Below are 16,260 nucleotides of genomic sequence, written 5' to 3' on the forward strand. Positions count from 1 at the left end.
TCAATACCACTGATCATTAGAGAAATGCAAATCAAAAGCACAATGAGATACCATCTCACACCAATCAGAATGGCTATTATTAAAAAGTCAAAAGGTAACAGATGCTGGTGAGGTTGTGGAGAAAAGGGAATGCTCATATACCACTGGTGGGAGTGTAAATTAGTTTAACCATTGTAGAAAGCAGTATAACAATTCCTCAAAGAGCTAAAAACAAAACTACCATTTGACCTAGCAATCATTACTGGGGATATACCCAGGAAAATGTAAATCATTCTACCATAAAGACACATGCACACGAATGTTCACTGCAGCACTATTCACAATAGCAAAGACACAGAATCAACCTAAGTGCCCATCTCACAGATTAAAGAAAATGTGGTACATATACACCATGGAATACTATGCAGCCATAAAAAAGAATGAGATCATGTCTTTTGTGGCAACACGGTTGGAGCTGGAGGCCACTATCCTTAGCAAACTAACACAGGAACAGAAAACCAAATACTGCATGTTCTCACTTAAAAGTAGGAGCTAAACGATTAGAACTCACGAACACAAAGAAGGGAACAACAGACACTCGGGTCTACTTGAGGATGGAGGGTGGCAGGAGAGAGAGGAGCAGAAAAAATAACTACTGGGTACCAGGCTTAATACCTGGGTGATGAAATAATCTGTACAACAAACCCCCATGATATAAGTTTACCTATCTAACAAGTACCACATGTACCCCTGAACCTCAAATAAAAGTTTAAAAAAAATACCTACCTGATTTATGTATTCAATAGACACTTATTGATAGCTAGCTACTATAAGACACTGGACCTTCAGTAGCAGGCAAAACAGAAAAATTCCCACTCTCCTTGAGCATGCATGCTAATGGAGGAAATAGAGATGGTGATGCATGCTTTGAAAAAACAAAGAGAGAAGGGTGAACAGGAAATGCTGAGGGGGAGGCAATTTAAAATAAGGTGGCTAGGGAAGATCTTATGAGAAAGTAATATTTGAGTCAAGACCAAAAGAAAGAAACCAAGTAATACAGGTAGATACCTAGAGGAAAAGCATTCCAAGTTAAAATATCAAAAGGTGCGAGTATCTTAAGACAGAAGTATAATTAGCATGTCCCAGGAACAAGAGGCCAGTCTTCTGGAGGGAAGTAAACAAGGGGTACAGTAGCAAAAACGGGATTAGAAGATAAGATTATAGTTATAGGGGAGAATGAAGACAGATTGTGTGAGCTCTTGAAAGCCATTGTAAAGACCAGTTTTTCAGTGATGGGAAGCCATTGAAGAATTTTTTAGGGATGTCCTAATCTGACTCACAGTTTAACAGCCTGTTTCCTGTGTTCATAATAGACTGTATAGGCAAGAGGCTGCTCTGCCTATGGAGTAGCAACTTTTTTATTCCTTTACTTACTTAATAAACTTGCTTTCATTTTACTCTAAAACCAAAATAGGCTACAAGTGCAAGGGCTAAAGCACAGAGAACAGTTACAAAGCTGCTGCAGTTATCCAGCAAGAGATGATGGTGGCTTTCCATTATGAGCAAACTATTGCAAGGACAGAAAACCAAATACCGCATGTTCTCACTCATAGGTGGGAACTGAACAATGAGAACATTTGGACACAGGGTGGGGAACACCACACACCAGGGCCTGTCGTGGGGTCGGGGGAGGGGGGAGGGATAGCATTAGGAGATATACCTAATGTAAATGATGAGTTAACCGGTGCAGCACACCAACATGGCACATATATACATATGCAACAAATCCGCATGTTGCATACATGTACCCTAGAACTTAAAGTATAATTTAAAAAAAAAAAAAGAAAGAAAGAAAAAAAAGAGATGATGGTGGTTTGAACAAAGGTAGTAACTGTAAAAATAGGGAATGGTCGGCTGGGCGTGGTAGCTCACGCCTGTAATCCCAGCACTTTGGGAGGCTGAGGTGGGCAGATCACGAGGTCAGGAGATCAAGACCATCCTGGCTTACACAGTGAAACCCTGTCTCTACTAAAAATACAAAAAAATTAGCCAGGCATGGTGGCAGGCGCCTATAGTTCCAGCTACTCGAGAGGCTGAGGGAGGAAAATGGCATGAACCCGAGAGGTGGAGCTTGCAGTGAGTGGAGATCGCACCACTGCACTCCAGCCTGGGTGACAGAGCTAGACTCCAACTCAAAAAAAAAAAAAAAAAGGGAATGGTCACGTAGAGGTGATCAGTTCGGCCAGGTGCAGTGGGTCACGCCTGTAATCCCAGCACTTTGGGAGGCCAAGGTGGGTGGATCACTTGAGGTCAGGACTTCGAGGCCAGCCTGGTCAACATGGCGAAACACCGTCTCTACTAAAAATACAAAAAATTAGCCGGGCATGGTGGCAGGCACCTGTAATCCCAGCTATTTGGGAGGCTGAGGCAGAAGAATCGCTTGAACCTGGGAGGCAGAGGTTGCAGTGAGCTGAGATCGCGCCACTGCACTCCAACCTGGGCAACAGAGCGAGACTCCATCTCCAAAAAAAAAAGTGATCAGTTCATGTATCTGAAGATAAAGTAAGGACTCACTATTAAATTTAAGATGTGAGAGAAAAAATTGAGTCACAGGTGATTTGAAGGGTTTTGGTCTAAGCAAACAGAGTAAAAAAGTTGCCATTTATAAAGACATGGAAGACTGGAGGAGGGCAAAATATAGGAGGGAGAATTGGGAATTCAGTTTGAGATACTTGTTAGGTAAGCAGAAAGGTTGAGTAGACAGGGACATGCAACCGGAGTTTAGAGAGAGGACTAGGATGGACCTATCAATTTGGGAGTTACCACCATGCAGATTACTATCTGCATTATAAAGCCACAAGACTTGGTGAATTCAAATCAGTATAGACAGAAAAAGAGATGAGATGAAGTCTAAAGGCTGAGCACTAAAACATGACATTTTTAGAGATCAAGGAGATGAGGAAAAATCAACAAACGAGGCTGTGAAGGAGTGAATAAGGAGGCAGAGGGAAAATCTACAGAGTAGTGTCCAGAAATCAAGTAAACAAAGTGTTGAAAGGAGGAAGAGGAAAGAGTTAACGGTGTCAAATGCTACTGATAGATTGTGTGATATGAGGACTGAGAAGTTACTGCGAGGCTTAGAAAGATTAAATTATTGGTAAGAGCAGTTTTGGGGTGGGCACAACGGTTCATGATTTTTTTTTTTTTTTTTAGATGGAGTCTCCCTCTGTCACCCAGGCTGGAGTGCAGTGGCACGATCTTGGCTCACTGCAGCCTCCGCCTCCTGGGTTCAAGGGATTCTCCTGCCTCAGCCTCCCGAGTAGCTGGGACTACAGATACCTGCCACCACATCCAGCTAATTTTTGTATTTGTAATAGAGATAGGGTTTCACCATATTGGCCAGGCTGGTCTCGAACTCCTGACCTTGTGATCCCCCTGCCTCGGTTTCCCAAAGTGCTGGGATTACAGGCGTGAGCCACCATGCCCGGCCAGCTCACGCTTATAATCCCAGCATTTTGGAAGGCTGTGGCAGGAGGATCACTTGAAGCCAGGAGTTCAAGACCAGCCTGGGCAACACAGCGAGTCCTTCGTCTCTATAAAAAATTTCAAAATTAGCCAGGGATGGTGATGCATGCCTTTAATGCTAGTTACTTGGGAAGCTGAGGCAGGAGCAACACTTGAGCTCAGGAGTTTGAGGTAACAGTGAGCTATGATCACACCACTGCACTCCAGCCTGGTCAACAGGGTAAAACTCTGTCTCAAAAAAAAAAAAAAAAAAAAAAAAAAAACAGAGAGAAAGAGAAAAGAGCAGTTCTGGTATGATGGTAGGTATGACAGTCTAAGTGCCACAGTTCAAGAGAAAATAGGAGGAGCTGGTAGAAGCAAATATAGACAAAATTTTATTTTATTCAAATTAAAGTAGTTTTATTCAAAACATACTTTACACTCATACTCCTTGTCAGTTGAATGAAACTCTTCTGATCTTCCCAGAAGAGCCGAATAGGAAATTCTGCCACTTCTGTCCCAATTCTTTCCTTTAAATTCCAAATTTAGACAGCTATCAAATTCTTCTCGTCACCTAACTCCCCTATCTCCCATAGTCAATTGAAACCAAAGCTACAAAAATGCCACAGTAGTTCTCCCTCATCGGGATAGAGATTGCATTCTTACCCTTCATCTTCATTCAACACACATTTATTGAGGACCTGCTATTTATTGATGTGTTCTACACTAGAGAGGTATAAAATAAATAAGATCCTGACTTCAAAGACTGTCTAGCCCAAATGTTTGGTGTTTTTCCTTCACTTCCAATATATATGTAAGGTCTATGACATAGTCCAACTGTAAGAGAGGCTCATTACAGCAGCAAATCTCAACCAAATGATTCTGACACCTTACTTCTACGCCTGCTACCTCAACAATCATTGATATTATATATAAGAAACAAACAATTATAAGGTGATATCACAAGTGAATTACAAGTACAATATTTAATAGAAGTATTTCCAAATGTTACAGACCACAGAGGAAAAGTAATTCTGCCTAACGAGAGTTGGGAAAGACTGCCAAAGGTATAACCTTTGTGCGTGTTCTTGAAGAATGAATAAGACCTAACAAGAGGCTTTCTAATAATAAAGAGCATTCCAAGCAGAGGCAATAATACGCACAAAGGCATGGGGAAAAAAGATAATGACACCATGTCTAAGGAATGGCCTGAGGGCAGAAAATATTTTAGTGTACTGTGTATGGAAGATAGTGTTAGAAGGTGATGCTGGAAATGTAGGTCGGGACAAATTATAAAGGACTTCATTGTACTTCATATGCCAAGATAACATGAGACTAGAGTTAATGGGCAGTCATTGGTTTGTAGATAAAGGGACATGATCGGTTTCTTTTGATCAGATGGACCAAAAAGGGAAAATTCATCTGACAAAGGGCTAATATCCAGAATCTACAATGAACTCAAACAAATTTACAAGAAAAAAACAAACAATCCCATCAAAAAGTGGGCAAAGGATATGAACAGACACTTCTCAAAAGAAGACATTTATGCTGCCAAAAGACACATGAAAAAATGCTCATCATCACTGGCCATCAGAGAAATGCAAATCAAAACCACAATGAGATACCATCTCACACCAGTTAGAATGGTAATCATTAAAAAGTCAGGAAACAACAGGTGCTGGAGAGGAAGTGGAGAAACAGGAACACTTTTACACTGTTGGTGGGACTGTAAACTAGTTCAACCATTGTGGAAGTCAGTGTGGCGATTCCTCAGGGATCTAGAACTAGAAACACCATTTGACCCAGCCATCCCATTACTGGGTATATACCCAAAGGACTATAAATCATGCTGCTATAAAGACACATGCACACGTATGTTTATTGTGGCACTATTCACAATAGCAAAGACTTGGAACCAACCCAAATGTCCAACAATGATACACTGCATTAAGAAAATGTGGCACATATACACCATGGAATACTATGCAGCCATAAAAAATGATGAGTTCATGTCCTCTGTAGGGACATGGATGAAATTGGAAATCATCATTCTCAGTAAACTATCGCAAGGACAAAAAACCAAACACCGCATGTTCTCACTCATAGATGGGAATTGAACAATGAGAACACATGGACACAGGAAGGGGAACATCACACTCTGGGGACTGTTGTGGGGTGGGGGGAGGGGGGAGGGATAGCATTAGGAGATATACCTAATGCTAAATGAGGAGTTACTGGGTGCAGCACACCAGCATGGCACATGTATACGTATGTAACTAACCTGCACATTGTGCACATGTACCCTAAAACTTAAAGCACAATAAAAAAAAATAAAAAATTAAATTAAAAAAAAAAAAGAGAGAGACAGGTAGGGAAATCAAGCTAAAGTCCAAGCAAGAGATAAAGGTCTGATCTAAATCAACGAGAATGAAGATGAGAGAACAGATTTCAGGAACATTTTCTTAAGTGTTGACTGACTAAATATAATACAAGCAATGAAAGTGCAGTCAAGAATAAGTGGGTTCTACTTACTACTTGAGTACATATGTGGACATGCCACTATTAGTCAAGAGAAAATAGAAAGAAAAAGGGGTGGGACCAAGGGAAACAGTAAGTGTACTTTTAAACATGCTGAAATGGAAGTGTTTGTAGAATACGTAAGTGGAGATATTTGAAAGGTGGCAGAAAATATAAGTTATCACATATTGACTCAGGTAGGGTTAGAAACGTTTTTTGAGACAGAGTCTCACTCTGTTGCCCAGGCTGGAGTGCAGTGGCACAATATCAGCTCACTGCAACTCCGCCTTCAGGGCTCAAGTGATCCTCCCACCCCAGCCTCCCGAGTAGCTGGGACTACAGGCATGTCACCACCATGCTCAACTAAATTTTGTATTTTTTGTAGTGACGGGGTTTCACCATGCTGCCCAGGCTAGTCTTAAACTGCTGGGCTCAAGTGATCCCCCGACCTCAGCCTGTCAAAGTGCTGGGATTATAGGCATGAGCCACCGTGCTCGGCTCTAAAAATGTATTTTTAAAAGTCCTAGTATAGAGTACATAGTCCTAAGTATTTAAAGCCATAAAAATAGATTCAATTACAAAGGAAAACAACACAGAATAAGAAAAAGAGAAAATAAATAGAAAACAAACCCTTTAAAAACACTAATGAAGACAGAGGGGGAAGAATTCATTGATAGAGTCTGGTCTCACTTAATTCCTAATCTCATAGTCTATCAAAATTATACAAATACAAGTTCTCCCTTTAGGAGTCTTAAACATGAATGATAAAAATTTTAAGAACTACTTCAAATTACACAAACCATTTCTATAACAAGGAACACTGTAATGTTTGCTTAATTAATTATATGTAACAAATATCTAGGCTGACTGTGTCAATAAAAGCACAAAAGGTAAATTCATACATTTATTTAATGATTACTTGTTTAGGTACATCCTTAGGCTTAATTAGAACTATTAAACACAGCAAATGTTTTTCAAGACTTCCTACTTGAAAAACAAACATAGTACCTGCAAACCTCATATACTTCTCTGAAAATTTAGACCTTTTCTTTTCATATGGCTATAATTATGGATATTGGTCTTTCTTTACAAGGCCAAACAAAAACACATGAATATTTGGTAACTATTATTACATACTACAAACACTAGGTGGTTATCAGTGTAACCCTAAGCATTTTATAGATACCCTTGTATTAAAACATGATTGAAGTATATTTAACTTTTCTAAAACATTAACATATTTTATCATTGTAACAGTATTCCTGTAAAAAAAACACTTAACAGCATGAGGTGGCTAAGCCATTTTTATTTTATTAAGAATTGAGGTGTCTATTTTATCCGCAACAAAGTTTCAAAATTACTACAGGTTGAGCATTCCTAATCCAAAATCTAAAACTTTTAGAGCACAGCATTTTTCACAAGTGAAAAATTCTACATGTGACTGCATGTGATGGGTTGCAATCAAAACACGGTCAAAACTTGGTCACATGCACAAAATTATTAAAAATAGCATATGAAATTTCCTTCAGGCTATGTGTATAAGGAGTATACAAAACATAAATGAATTTCATGTTTAGACTTCAGTTCCATCCCCCAAGATATCTCATCACATACATGCAAATATTGAAAGGTCCAAAAAATACAAAATCGGAAACACTTGTGGTCTCAAACATTTTGGATAAAAAATACTCAACCTGTACAGAGAGTGATCATCAAAAAGAAGACCCAAAACAATAAAACAAAGCAAATCTGGACAATAGCTGCATCATTAGTAGATGATTTACTGAAGTATTAGTGAGAAATATATTCAATTCCTCATAAGATAAACTAAGAATTCTCTTTCCTTGAAACACATCCACCAATGAAATGGTTCCCAGCATACATGCAGCCCAAGTATATACCTATGTTAAATTTTCCTGCCTATCTCTTTTAAAGTAGTTATTTGAAATGCTGAAATTCTTTGAGAATTTATTTTAATATCGCAACTAAAAATTCATAGTATGTATTCAATCAAAAATATTTTTATTAAGTGCTTACTACATTTAGGAACAAAAATGTATAAGACATGGTCCCTACCTTCATAATCATTTACAGTATTACTGGGATAAGCTAAACACATATAAAAAGTATGACCAAATAAAACAAAGATTAGAATTATATACATTCCTTACCTGTACAATCTTGGGCAACATAAATAGTTATTCCTTGTAAATCAGGGTGTCTTGCTTCTTCAACTGCTTTTCTGAGAAAATAACAAGCATTATCTTTCAAAATCCTAACATTTCCTATTGGCAACTAAAGATTTAATTTAAGAAGGAAAAAATGCCAGCAGTTTTGTGACTTTCCTATTTAACTCATAGTGTCTGCTGTCAAAAACTATTATCTCAATGGTATCAGACATCAGACTAAAATTTTCAAAGTTGAATATTACATTAAATTACTCAAAGAACATTAAAACACAAATTACAGAATACATTAAAAAAATTATTGGGTATAAAGCTCTACTCCCTTCCCTCCAAAAAGAAGGATTTCTCTCAACCACTCACCTTACCAATGGTATATATATGCTGCAAGATTTGCTGCAAATTAACTTACATTACTGACTAGGAGTCAATTACCGTGTCTGTCCTCTGGTACACTTAAGAAACTGTTCGTTCTTTAAACAACAGCATGACTTTTTTCCTTCATTCAAAAACCTATACGACCTGAACAAATGAATTTCCTAATTTCAAGTCTTGAAATTATATAAGTAAAACCGTAAATTAAACAATATTCCTAACTATAATGTCCTCAATGGTGTACATGATGTGAAAAAAATCACAATAACAGTATCTGTAAATGGTGATTATGCAAATTGTGGAAATATAATTTTATTTAACTATATATGTAATTATTTAATTGAAAATGCCCTATTGTTCATGTTCCTATGTGTTAGTGTAGAAGAAAGACTGGCAAACTATGCCCATAAGCTGAATACAACCTGTGTCCTGTTTTTGTACCATCTGCAAGCTAAGAATGGTTTTTGACAGTTTTAAGGGACTGGAGGGAGAGGAAAGACAGTCAACAGAAACCTTTACAAGACCTGTGAAGCCTAAAATATTTACTATTGTCACTTCACAGAAAAAGTTTGCTGTCCCCCAGAGTAGAGAACATCTTGAAGGGCAGAAACTATGCTTTTATGATTATGCTTTTATAAATGTCATACCAAGTTGGAATTGATATATTATTAACAATCAAATTAATAACATTAGGCAAATACTTTTCAATTGTAAGCATCTGGCCTATAAAATATAGAAGCACGTTAATATGCAAAAATGCTTTGTAATGATTTCAAATTTATATATGATTTTAAATGGAGTAAATTGAAATCACAACATGCTATACTTATATGAAATATTAATGATTTAGTTTATAACAAAAATAGGATACACAAAGATGATAATTTTTTTAAAAACTTTGTATCAAAATAAATGGTACATAAAAAGCTGAAGTAAAGTGAAATTTGACTTTCGACTTTTTTCTAACTATCCTGAATGTCACAGATCCTTTACTTTTACCATGATATAATATGAATAGTGCCATACATTTACAATTCAAAAGAATTTGATGTGTGCAAAGAAATGCTGAAAACATCAATTTTAGCTCTTGACATTTCATTACACTATCAGTACATTACAGCCCCCAGGTTACACTATTAAAAAAAACTATAATGTTATGCACATTCCAAGGTTGAAAGAGATGTTAGTGTTTAGAGCATTTCAGTAAGGTATTCTAATGAAAACCTGGTTAGAAAGAGACCTGGGATGTCTATACCTAAGAGAAAGAGAAGAAAAATTTGTCAGTAAATAAATTAAATGTAACTAGAGTCACAATATGTCTTCTTTTTTCCCTACTGGCAAATGAAAGCATCTTTATCAACATTCTCATACAGTTAAGACTTTTAAAGTTCCAATTATACATACACATTGCAAAAATCAGTATCTCTTGATCCTGAGGACCTCTGTCACAAGAAGAAAGATTTTAAAACAATTTTACCTTAAAATGTGAGCAACCACAGCTGGTCCATACCAATCTCCTGCTTTTTTCCCAGACTTCTTTCCATATTCTATTAGTTGATGTAAGCCAAAAAGAGCCAAGGGGGAATCACCAAACCAAGAGATGATTTTCCTATGATAAACTTCATTTCGCATTTCATGATCATCAGAATATTTCCCAATCGTTTCCTTCAGAGAAATTGTTGGGGTTTTGAGTTCTCTTTCCCCTGAAAGTGATGCTTCAAATGATGCAGTAAATTTTTTGACAGTGTGGGAAGTCCATGATTCAGAGTCTGAATTTTCAATATTCAAAGCATCAGGCCAGGTCCAAGCTATAGTAGTTCCAAAGCAAAGTGTTCAAATCTTTTAAATAGATACTTTAACAATTCTACTAAAATACATAGCATTTAAGGTCATTTAGGTTACTAAGATAGTAAATTCAAAAATAGGTAAATACATGGAAACAAAAAGTAGATTAATGGTTGCTTATGGAGAGGTACTGGGAGTGGCTGCTAATGAGTACAAGGTTTCTTCAAGGAATGATAAAAATGTTCTAAAATTAGATTTATGGTGATGATTGTGGAACTCTATAACTATGCTAAGAACCACTGAATTATTCACTTGAAATGAGTGAATTTATGGTATACAGGTTATATCTCAATAAAACTGCTTAAAAAACAAAGGTACAAGACAACAATATGCCAAAATATCAATGATGTTTCTACCTTAATGGTATTATTCTCTGTACTTTTCTGTAGTTTCCAAAATTTCATATAATCAAGAAAAAAATTACAAAAATACAAGACAAAAGAAAGAAAAAATAGTAATCTTGGGTAAAAATGGACAATCCCAGATGCTCTTTTTTCTGTTCTTTGACAGTGCTGAGATAAAGACTTTTGTATTTCATTATCAGACTGCTTATCAAACATCCAGTCTTGACTACCCAAAGGCACAATAAACATATTTACTAACATTTATGATACTCATAAGAAGATATCTTCAGAAAGTGGATGTTTTGATTATATGTTAAAATAGAAGTCTGACCATGGAAGTTTTAAATTTTTTTCAAAATATTTTCCTGTATGTTTCTTCAGAATAACTTAATCATTATTAATAGAGTAATAACAATTCTCTAATAGTTAATAAATGAAATCATAAAAGATCAAAGACCTTGAAAAATCAAATATATCCATTATGTCACTGTTTTGAATAACAAGACAATCCCCAAACATGCATGTAATTTTAAGCTAACAAAATAAGTCATAGATTCAGAGATCTAGTGAGGACTGAAAAACATTCCAATCCTTGCCCATGACTGCACAAGACTATAAATAAATCATACCAGAAAACCAGTTTAAAAATTATTTTCCTTACATTTTCAACACCATTCTTCAATAAACATTCTCTCTAAATAATCTCATCAATAATCTCTACAAAAAAGTTACTAAATATATGCCATGCATTGTAGGGACACTGTCTTAACACTTATAAAAATCTGACAATATTTAATAATCAAATATCATATCCTAAAATTGTAAACTAAAATATTCCTACAAATGTACACATTATTAAAAATGGACTAACACAAAAGTGGCACATTAGGAAAAACATATATATGTAAGTTAAGTATCAATGACATTTTTTAGGGTCTAAAACTGCATGATTACCTTATTAGGAATATGTCTAGTGCCAGGCACAGTGGCTTACACCTGTAATCCCAATATTTTGGGAGGACAAGGTGGGAGCATCACTTGAGCCTAGGAGTTCAAGACCAGCCTGGGCAACATAGTGAGACCACATCTCTACAAAAAAATTTAAAAATTAGCTAACCATGGTGGCATGCACCTGTGGTCCTAGCTACTCAGGAAGCTGAGGCAGGAGAATAGCTTGAGCCCAGGAGTTCGAAGTTGCAATGAGCTATGATTACATCACTGCACTCTAGCCTGAGCAACAGAGTGAGACCCTATTGCTAAAAAAATTTTTTTAATTTGAAAGAGTATGTCTAATCGATTTAATATAATTGAGTATAATCACACTAATAAAGATAAAAATACTTTTAAACCATTATTGACATGTAGGGAGAAAATAAAGAAACCAGAGTAAAGTCTCTTAAAATTTAAAAAATATTACATATGTCCCCAAAATCACTGTTATTAACCTGCCCAGGACTTAACTAAACTGGAGATAATCCAGAGTTCAACCAAAAGGAAAGAAACATTAACAACAATAAAATCCAAAGGGTACTAAAAATTGAACTAACTTAACTCATAATGGTGACCAAGAATAACAGGTATATTTAACCTGCATTTTTGAAAAGGGAATCAGGAAAGTTTACATATAAGTCATATCTGACCCAGTTCAAAAAAAATACAATACACCAAATTAGTTACAACTCCTTAGAAAATCTCACAGTCAAGAAATTAACCTCAGGGAATTTCATGCAGTTTGTACGCTGGAATTCAAATGGAAAAATATCGACGACAAAAACAAAAAAAAGAAAAACATAAATTTGATTTACCTCTACCAAGAAAGTGTAGTATGAGTCCTTGAGCCAAGAGCATCTGGCCAGTTCTCAATGTGCAGCCCCACCCACAGTCTGTTGTCAAAGCTGAGCCTTCTATTTGAGGGAATTCTTCCCTGTAGGTCAGCCATATTCTAGAAATGAAATCTTTACGAAATTCTTCTACATTTCCTGCAATTACGTGATCCTCTATTGTACATCCCGATTCTGCAGGTAACGTTTTATCTTCATCTAAAAAATAAACAAAGATAACCAGAGAAATGTCTATAATGGTAACAAACATTATCATTACTGTCTTAAGATGTGAAGTATGTCACAATCTTTCTAATCCTTTTTTTCTAATTTTAAAAGATAAATCTTATTCTGCCTATGAAAATCAACTTAAAATGAATGCTGAAATGTTTTACATACTGTAGAGTTAACTAATATAAGGTATTATCAACAATACTCTTGTTATTAATAATAATATCCTATATTCTGTACATAATTAACTCTTTGAAAAGGGGACACAGACAAGGATGATATTAGATTTCTCACTGGAAACAAAAGAAGATAGTGCAGCAACATCTTCAAAGTAGTAAAGAAAAAAATCATTAACTCAGAATCCTATATGCAGCAAAAACACCTTTCAAAAATAAAGGCAAAATAAAGACTTTTTCAGATACACAAAAGCTGGAAGAAGATATCACCAGCCAACCTGAATTAAAAGAAACCTTAGCCAGGCGTGGTGGCTCACATCTATAATCCCCAGCACTTTGGGAGGCTAAAACAGGAAGATTCCGGCTGGGCGCAGTGGCTCACACCTGTCATCTCAGCACTTTGGGAGGCTGAGCCAGATGGATCACTTGAGGTCAGGAGTTCAAGACCAGCCTGGACAACATGGTGAAACCCCATCTCTACTAAAAATACAAAAATTAGCCAGGCATGGTGGCAGGCACCTCTAGTCCCAGCTACTCAAGAGGCTGAGGCAAGGGAATCGTTTGAACTCAGGAGGCAGAGGTTGCAGTGATCCAAGATCGTGCCACTGCACTACAGCCTGGGCAACACAATGAGATCCTCATTTCTACAAAAAATAAAAAATTAGCCAGGTGCAGTGCAGATACTTGAGGGGCTGAAGTGTGAGGATGAGGATCACTTGAGCCAGGAGGGTGAGGCTGCATTGAGCCATGATTAAACCACTGGTCCAGATGGAAATACAGATTCACACAAAGGAATGAAGAACACCAAACATGATACCTTCTTTGAAGGATATTTGAGTATTTAAACCAAAATAACAGTAATTTACTATGGGGAGTATAACATATCAAGTAAAATGTGTGGGGTGTATAACATATAAATAAGTAAAATGTAAGACAACAATATCATAAAGACCAAGAGGGAGAAGGTGAAGTATACTGTAAGGTTCTTGGTATATCACTTGAAGGCAGACTGTGATAAGTCAGAGATGTATACTATAAATCTTAAACCACTAAAATAACAATAAAAAGTTATAGCTAATAAGACAACAAAAGAGATAAAAGAATCATAAAAATACTCAATCCAAAAGCAGGTAGAAAGGGAGGAAAAGAAAACAAAAAAAAAGATTCAACAAATAGAAAGCAAATAATGACATGATACATTTAACCTAGCTTTATCAATAATCATATTAAAAGTAAATGGTTTAAACTTATTTATTTATTTATTTATTTATTTATTTATTTATTTATTTATTTTTAGTTTTTGAGAAAGAGTCTCGTTCTGTCACCCAGGCTGGAGTGCAGTGGCGCAATCTTGGCTTACTGCAATCTCTGCCTCCAGGGTTAAAGCGATTCTTGTGCCTCAGCCTCCTGAGTAGCTGGGATAGCACGCATGCACCACAATGCCAGGCTAATTTTTGTATTTTTAGTTGAGACGAGGTGTCTCCATGTTGGCCAAGCTGTTCTCAAACACCCGACCTCAAGCAATCCACCTGCCTTGGACTCCCAAAGTGTTGGGATTATAGGTGTGACAGCCACCGTGCCTGGCCCTAAACACCTTAATTTAAAAGGCAAAGATTATCAGTTTGGATAAAAAAGCAAGACTCAGCTAGTACTTCCTATAAGAAACAGAAATTTTAAATGTAAAGACACAAACAGATTAAGTGTAAAGGATGAAAAAAGATATACCATGCAACTTTAAGCAAAAGAAACCTGAAGTGGCTATATTTTTTATTATTACTATAAGTTCAGGAATAAATGTGTAAAACATGCAAGTTTGTTACATAGGTATACACGTGCCATGGTGGTTTGCTGCATCCGTCAACCTGTCATTGACATTAGGTATTTCTCCTAATGCTATCCCTCCCCTAGTGCCCCACCCACCGACAGGCCCCGGTGTGTGATGTTCCCCTCCCAGTGTCCATGTATTCTCATTGTTCAACTCCCACTTATGAGTGAGAACGTGCAGTGTTTGGTTTTCTGTTCCTGTGTTAGTCTGCTGAGAAGGATGGTTTGCAGCTTCATCCATGTCCCTGGCAAAGGACATGAACTCATCATTTGTTATGGCTGCATAGTATTCCATGGTGTATATGTGCCACATTTTCTTTATCCAGTCTATCACTGATGGGCATTTGGGTTGGTTCCAAGTCTTTGCTATTGTGAATAGTGCCGCAATAAACATACATGTGCATGTGTCTTTACAGTAGAATGATTTATAATCCTTTGGGTATATACCCAGTAATAGGAGTGCTGGGTCAAATGGTACTTCTGGTTCTAGATCTTTGAGGAATCGCCACACTGTCTTCCACAATGGTTGAACTCCCTTTACACTCCCACCAACAGTGTAAAAACGTTCCTATTTCTCCACATCCTCTCCAGCATCTGTTGTTTCCTGACTTTTTAATGATCGCCATTCTAACTGGCTTGAGATGGTATCTCATTGTGGTTTTGATTGCATTTGTCTGATGACCAGTGATAATAAGCTTTTTTCCATATATTTGTTGGCTGCATAAATGTCTTCTTTTGAGAAGTGTCTATTCACATCCTTCACCCACTTTTTGACGGGATTGTTTTTTTCTTGTAAATTTGTTTAAGTTCCTTGTAGATTCTGGATATTAGTCCTTTGTCAGATGGAGAGATTGCAAAAATTTTCTCCCATTCTATAGGTTGCCTATTTACTCTGATGATAGTTTCTTTTGCTGTGCAGAAGCTCTTTAGTTTAATTAGATCCCATCTGTCAATTTTGGCTTTTGTTGCCATTGCTTTTGGTGTTTTAGACATGAAGTCCTTGCCCATGCCTATGTCCTGAATGGTATTGCCTAGGTTTTCTTCTAGGGTTTTTATGGTTTTAGGTCTTAGTTTAAGTCTTTAATCCATCTTGAGTTAATTTTTGTATAAGGTGTAAGGAAGGGTTCCAGTTTCAGTTTTCTGCATATGGCTAGCCAGTTTTCCCAGCACCATTTATTAAATAGGGAATCCTTTCCCCATTTCTTGTTTTTGTCAAGTCTGTCAAGGATCAGATGGTTGTAGATGTGTGGTGCTATTTCTGAGGCCCCTGTTCTGTTCCATTGGTCTATATATCTGTTTTGGTTACTGTAGCCTTGTAGCATAGTTTGAAGTCAGGTAGTGTGATGCCTCCAGCTTTGTTCTTTTTGCTTAGGATTGTCTTGGCTATGTGAGCTCTTTTTTGGTTCCATATGAACTTTAACGTAGTTTTTTCCAATTCTGTGAAGAAAGTCAATGGTAGCTT

General features: G+C 36.7%; 1 protein-coding gene across 3 annotated transcripts in view; it reads right to left on the minus strand.

The window, feature by feature from the left end:
• ATG4C (autophagy related 4C cysteine peptidase) overlaps positions 1-16,260 on the minus strand; it is an 84,615-nt gene that overhangs the window by 36,983 nt on the left and 31,372 nt on the right. For all 3 annotated transcript variants that reach the window (XM_063654794.1, XM_054484513.2, XM_054484520.2), the window contains 3 exons: positions 12,553-12,786; positions 10,036-10,366; positions 8,172-8,242 (listed from right to left, as the gene is read on the minus strand). In XM_063654794.1, the coding sequence (XP_063510864.1) occupies positions 8,172-8,242; positions 10,036-10,366; positions 12,553-12,786 (636 nt within the window). The remainder of the gene's footprint in view (positions 1-8,171; positions 8,243-10,035; positions 10,367-12,552; positions 12,787-16,260) is intronic.

This window comes from Pongo pygmaeus, chromosome 1 (assembly GCF_028885625.2).
Source record: "Pongo pygmaeus isolate AG05252 chromosome 1, NHGRI_mPonPyg2-v2.0_pri, whole genome shotgun sequence".
NCBI lineage: Eukaryota > Metazoa > Chordata > Mammalia > Primates > Hominidae > Pongo > Pongo pygmaeus.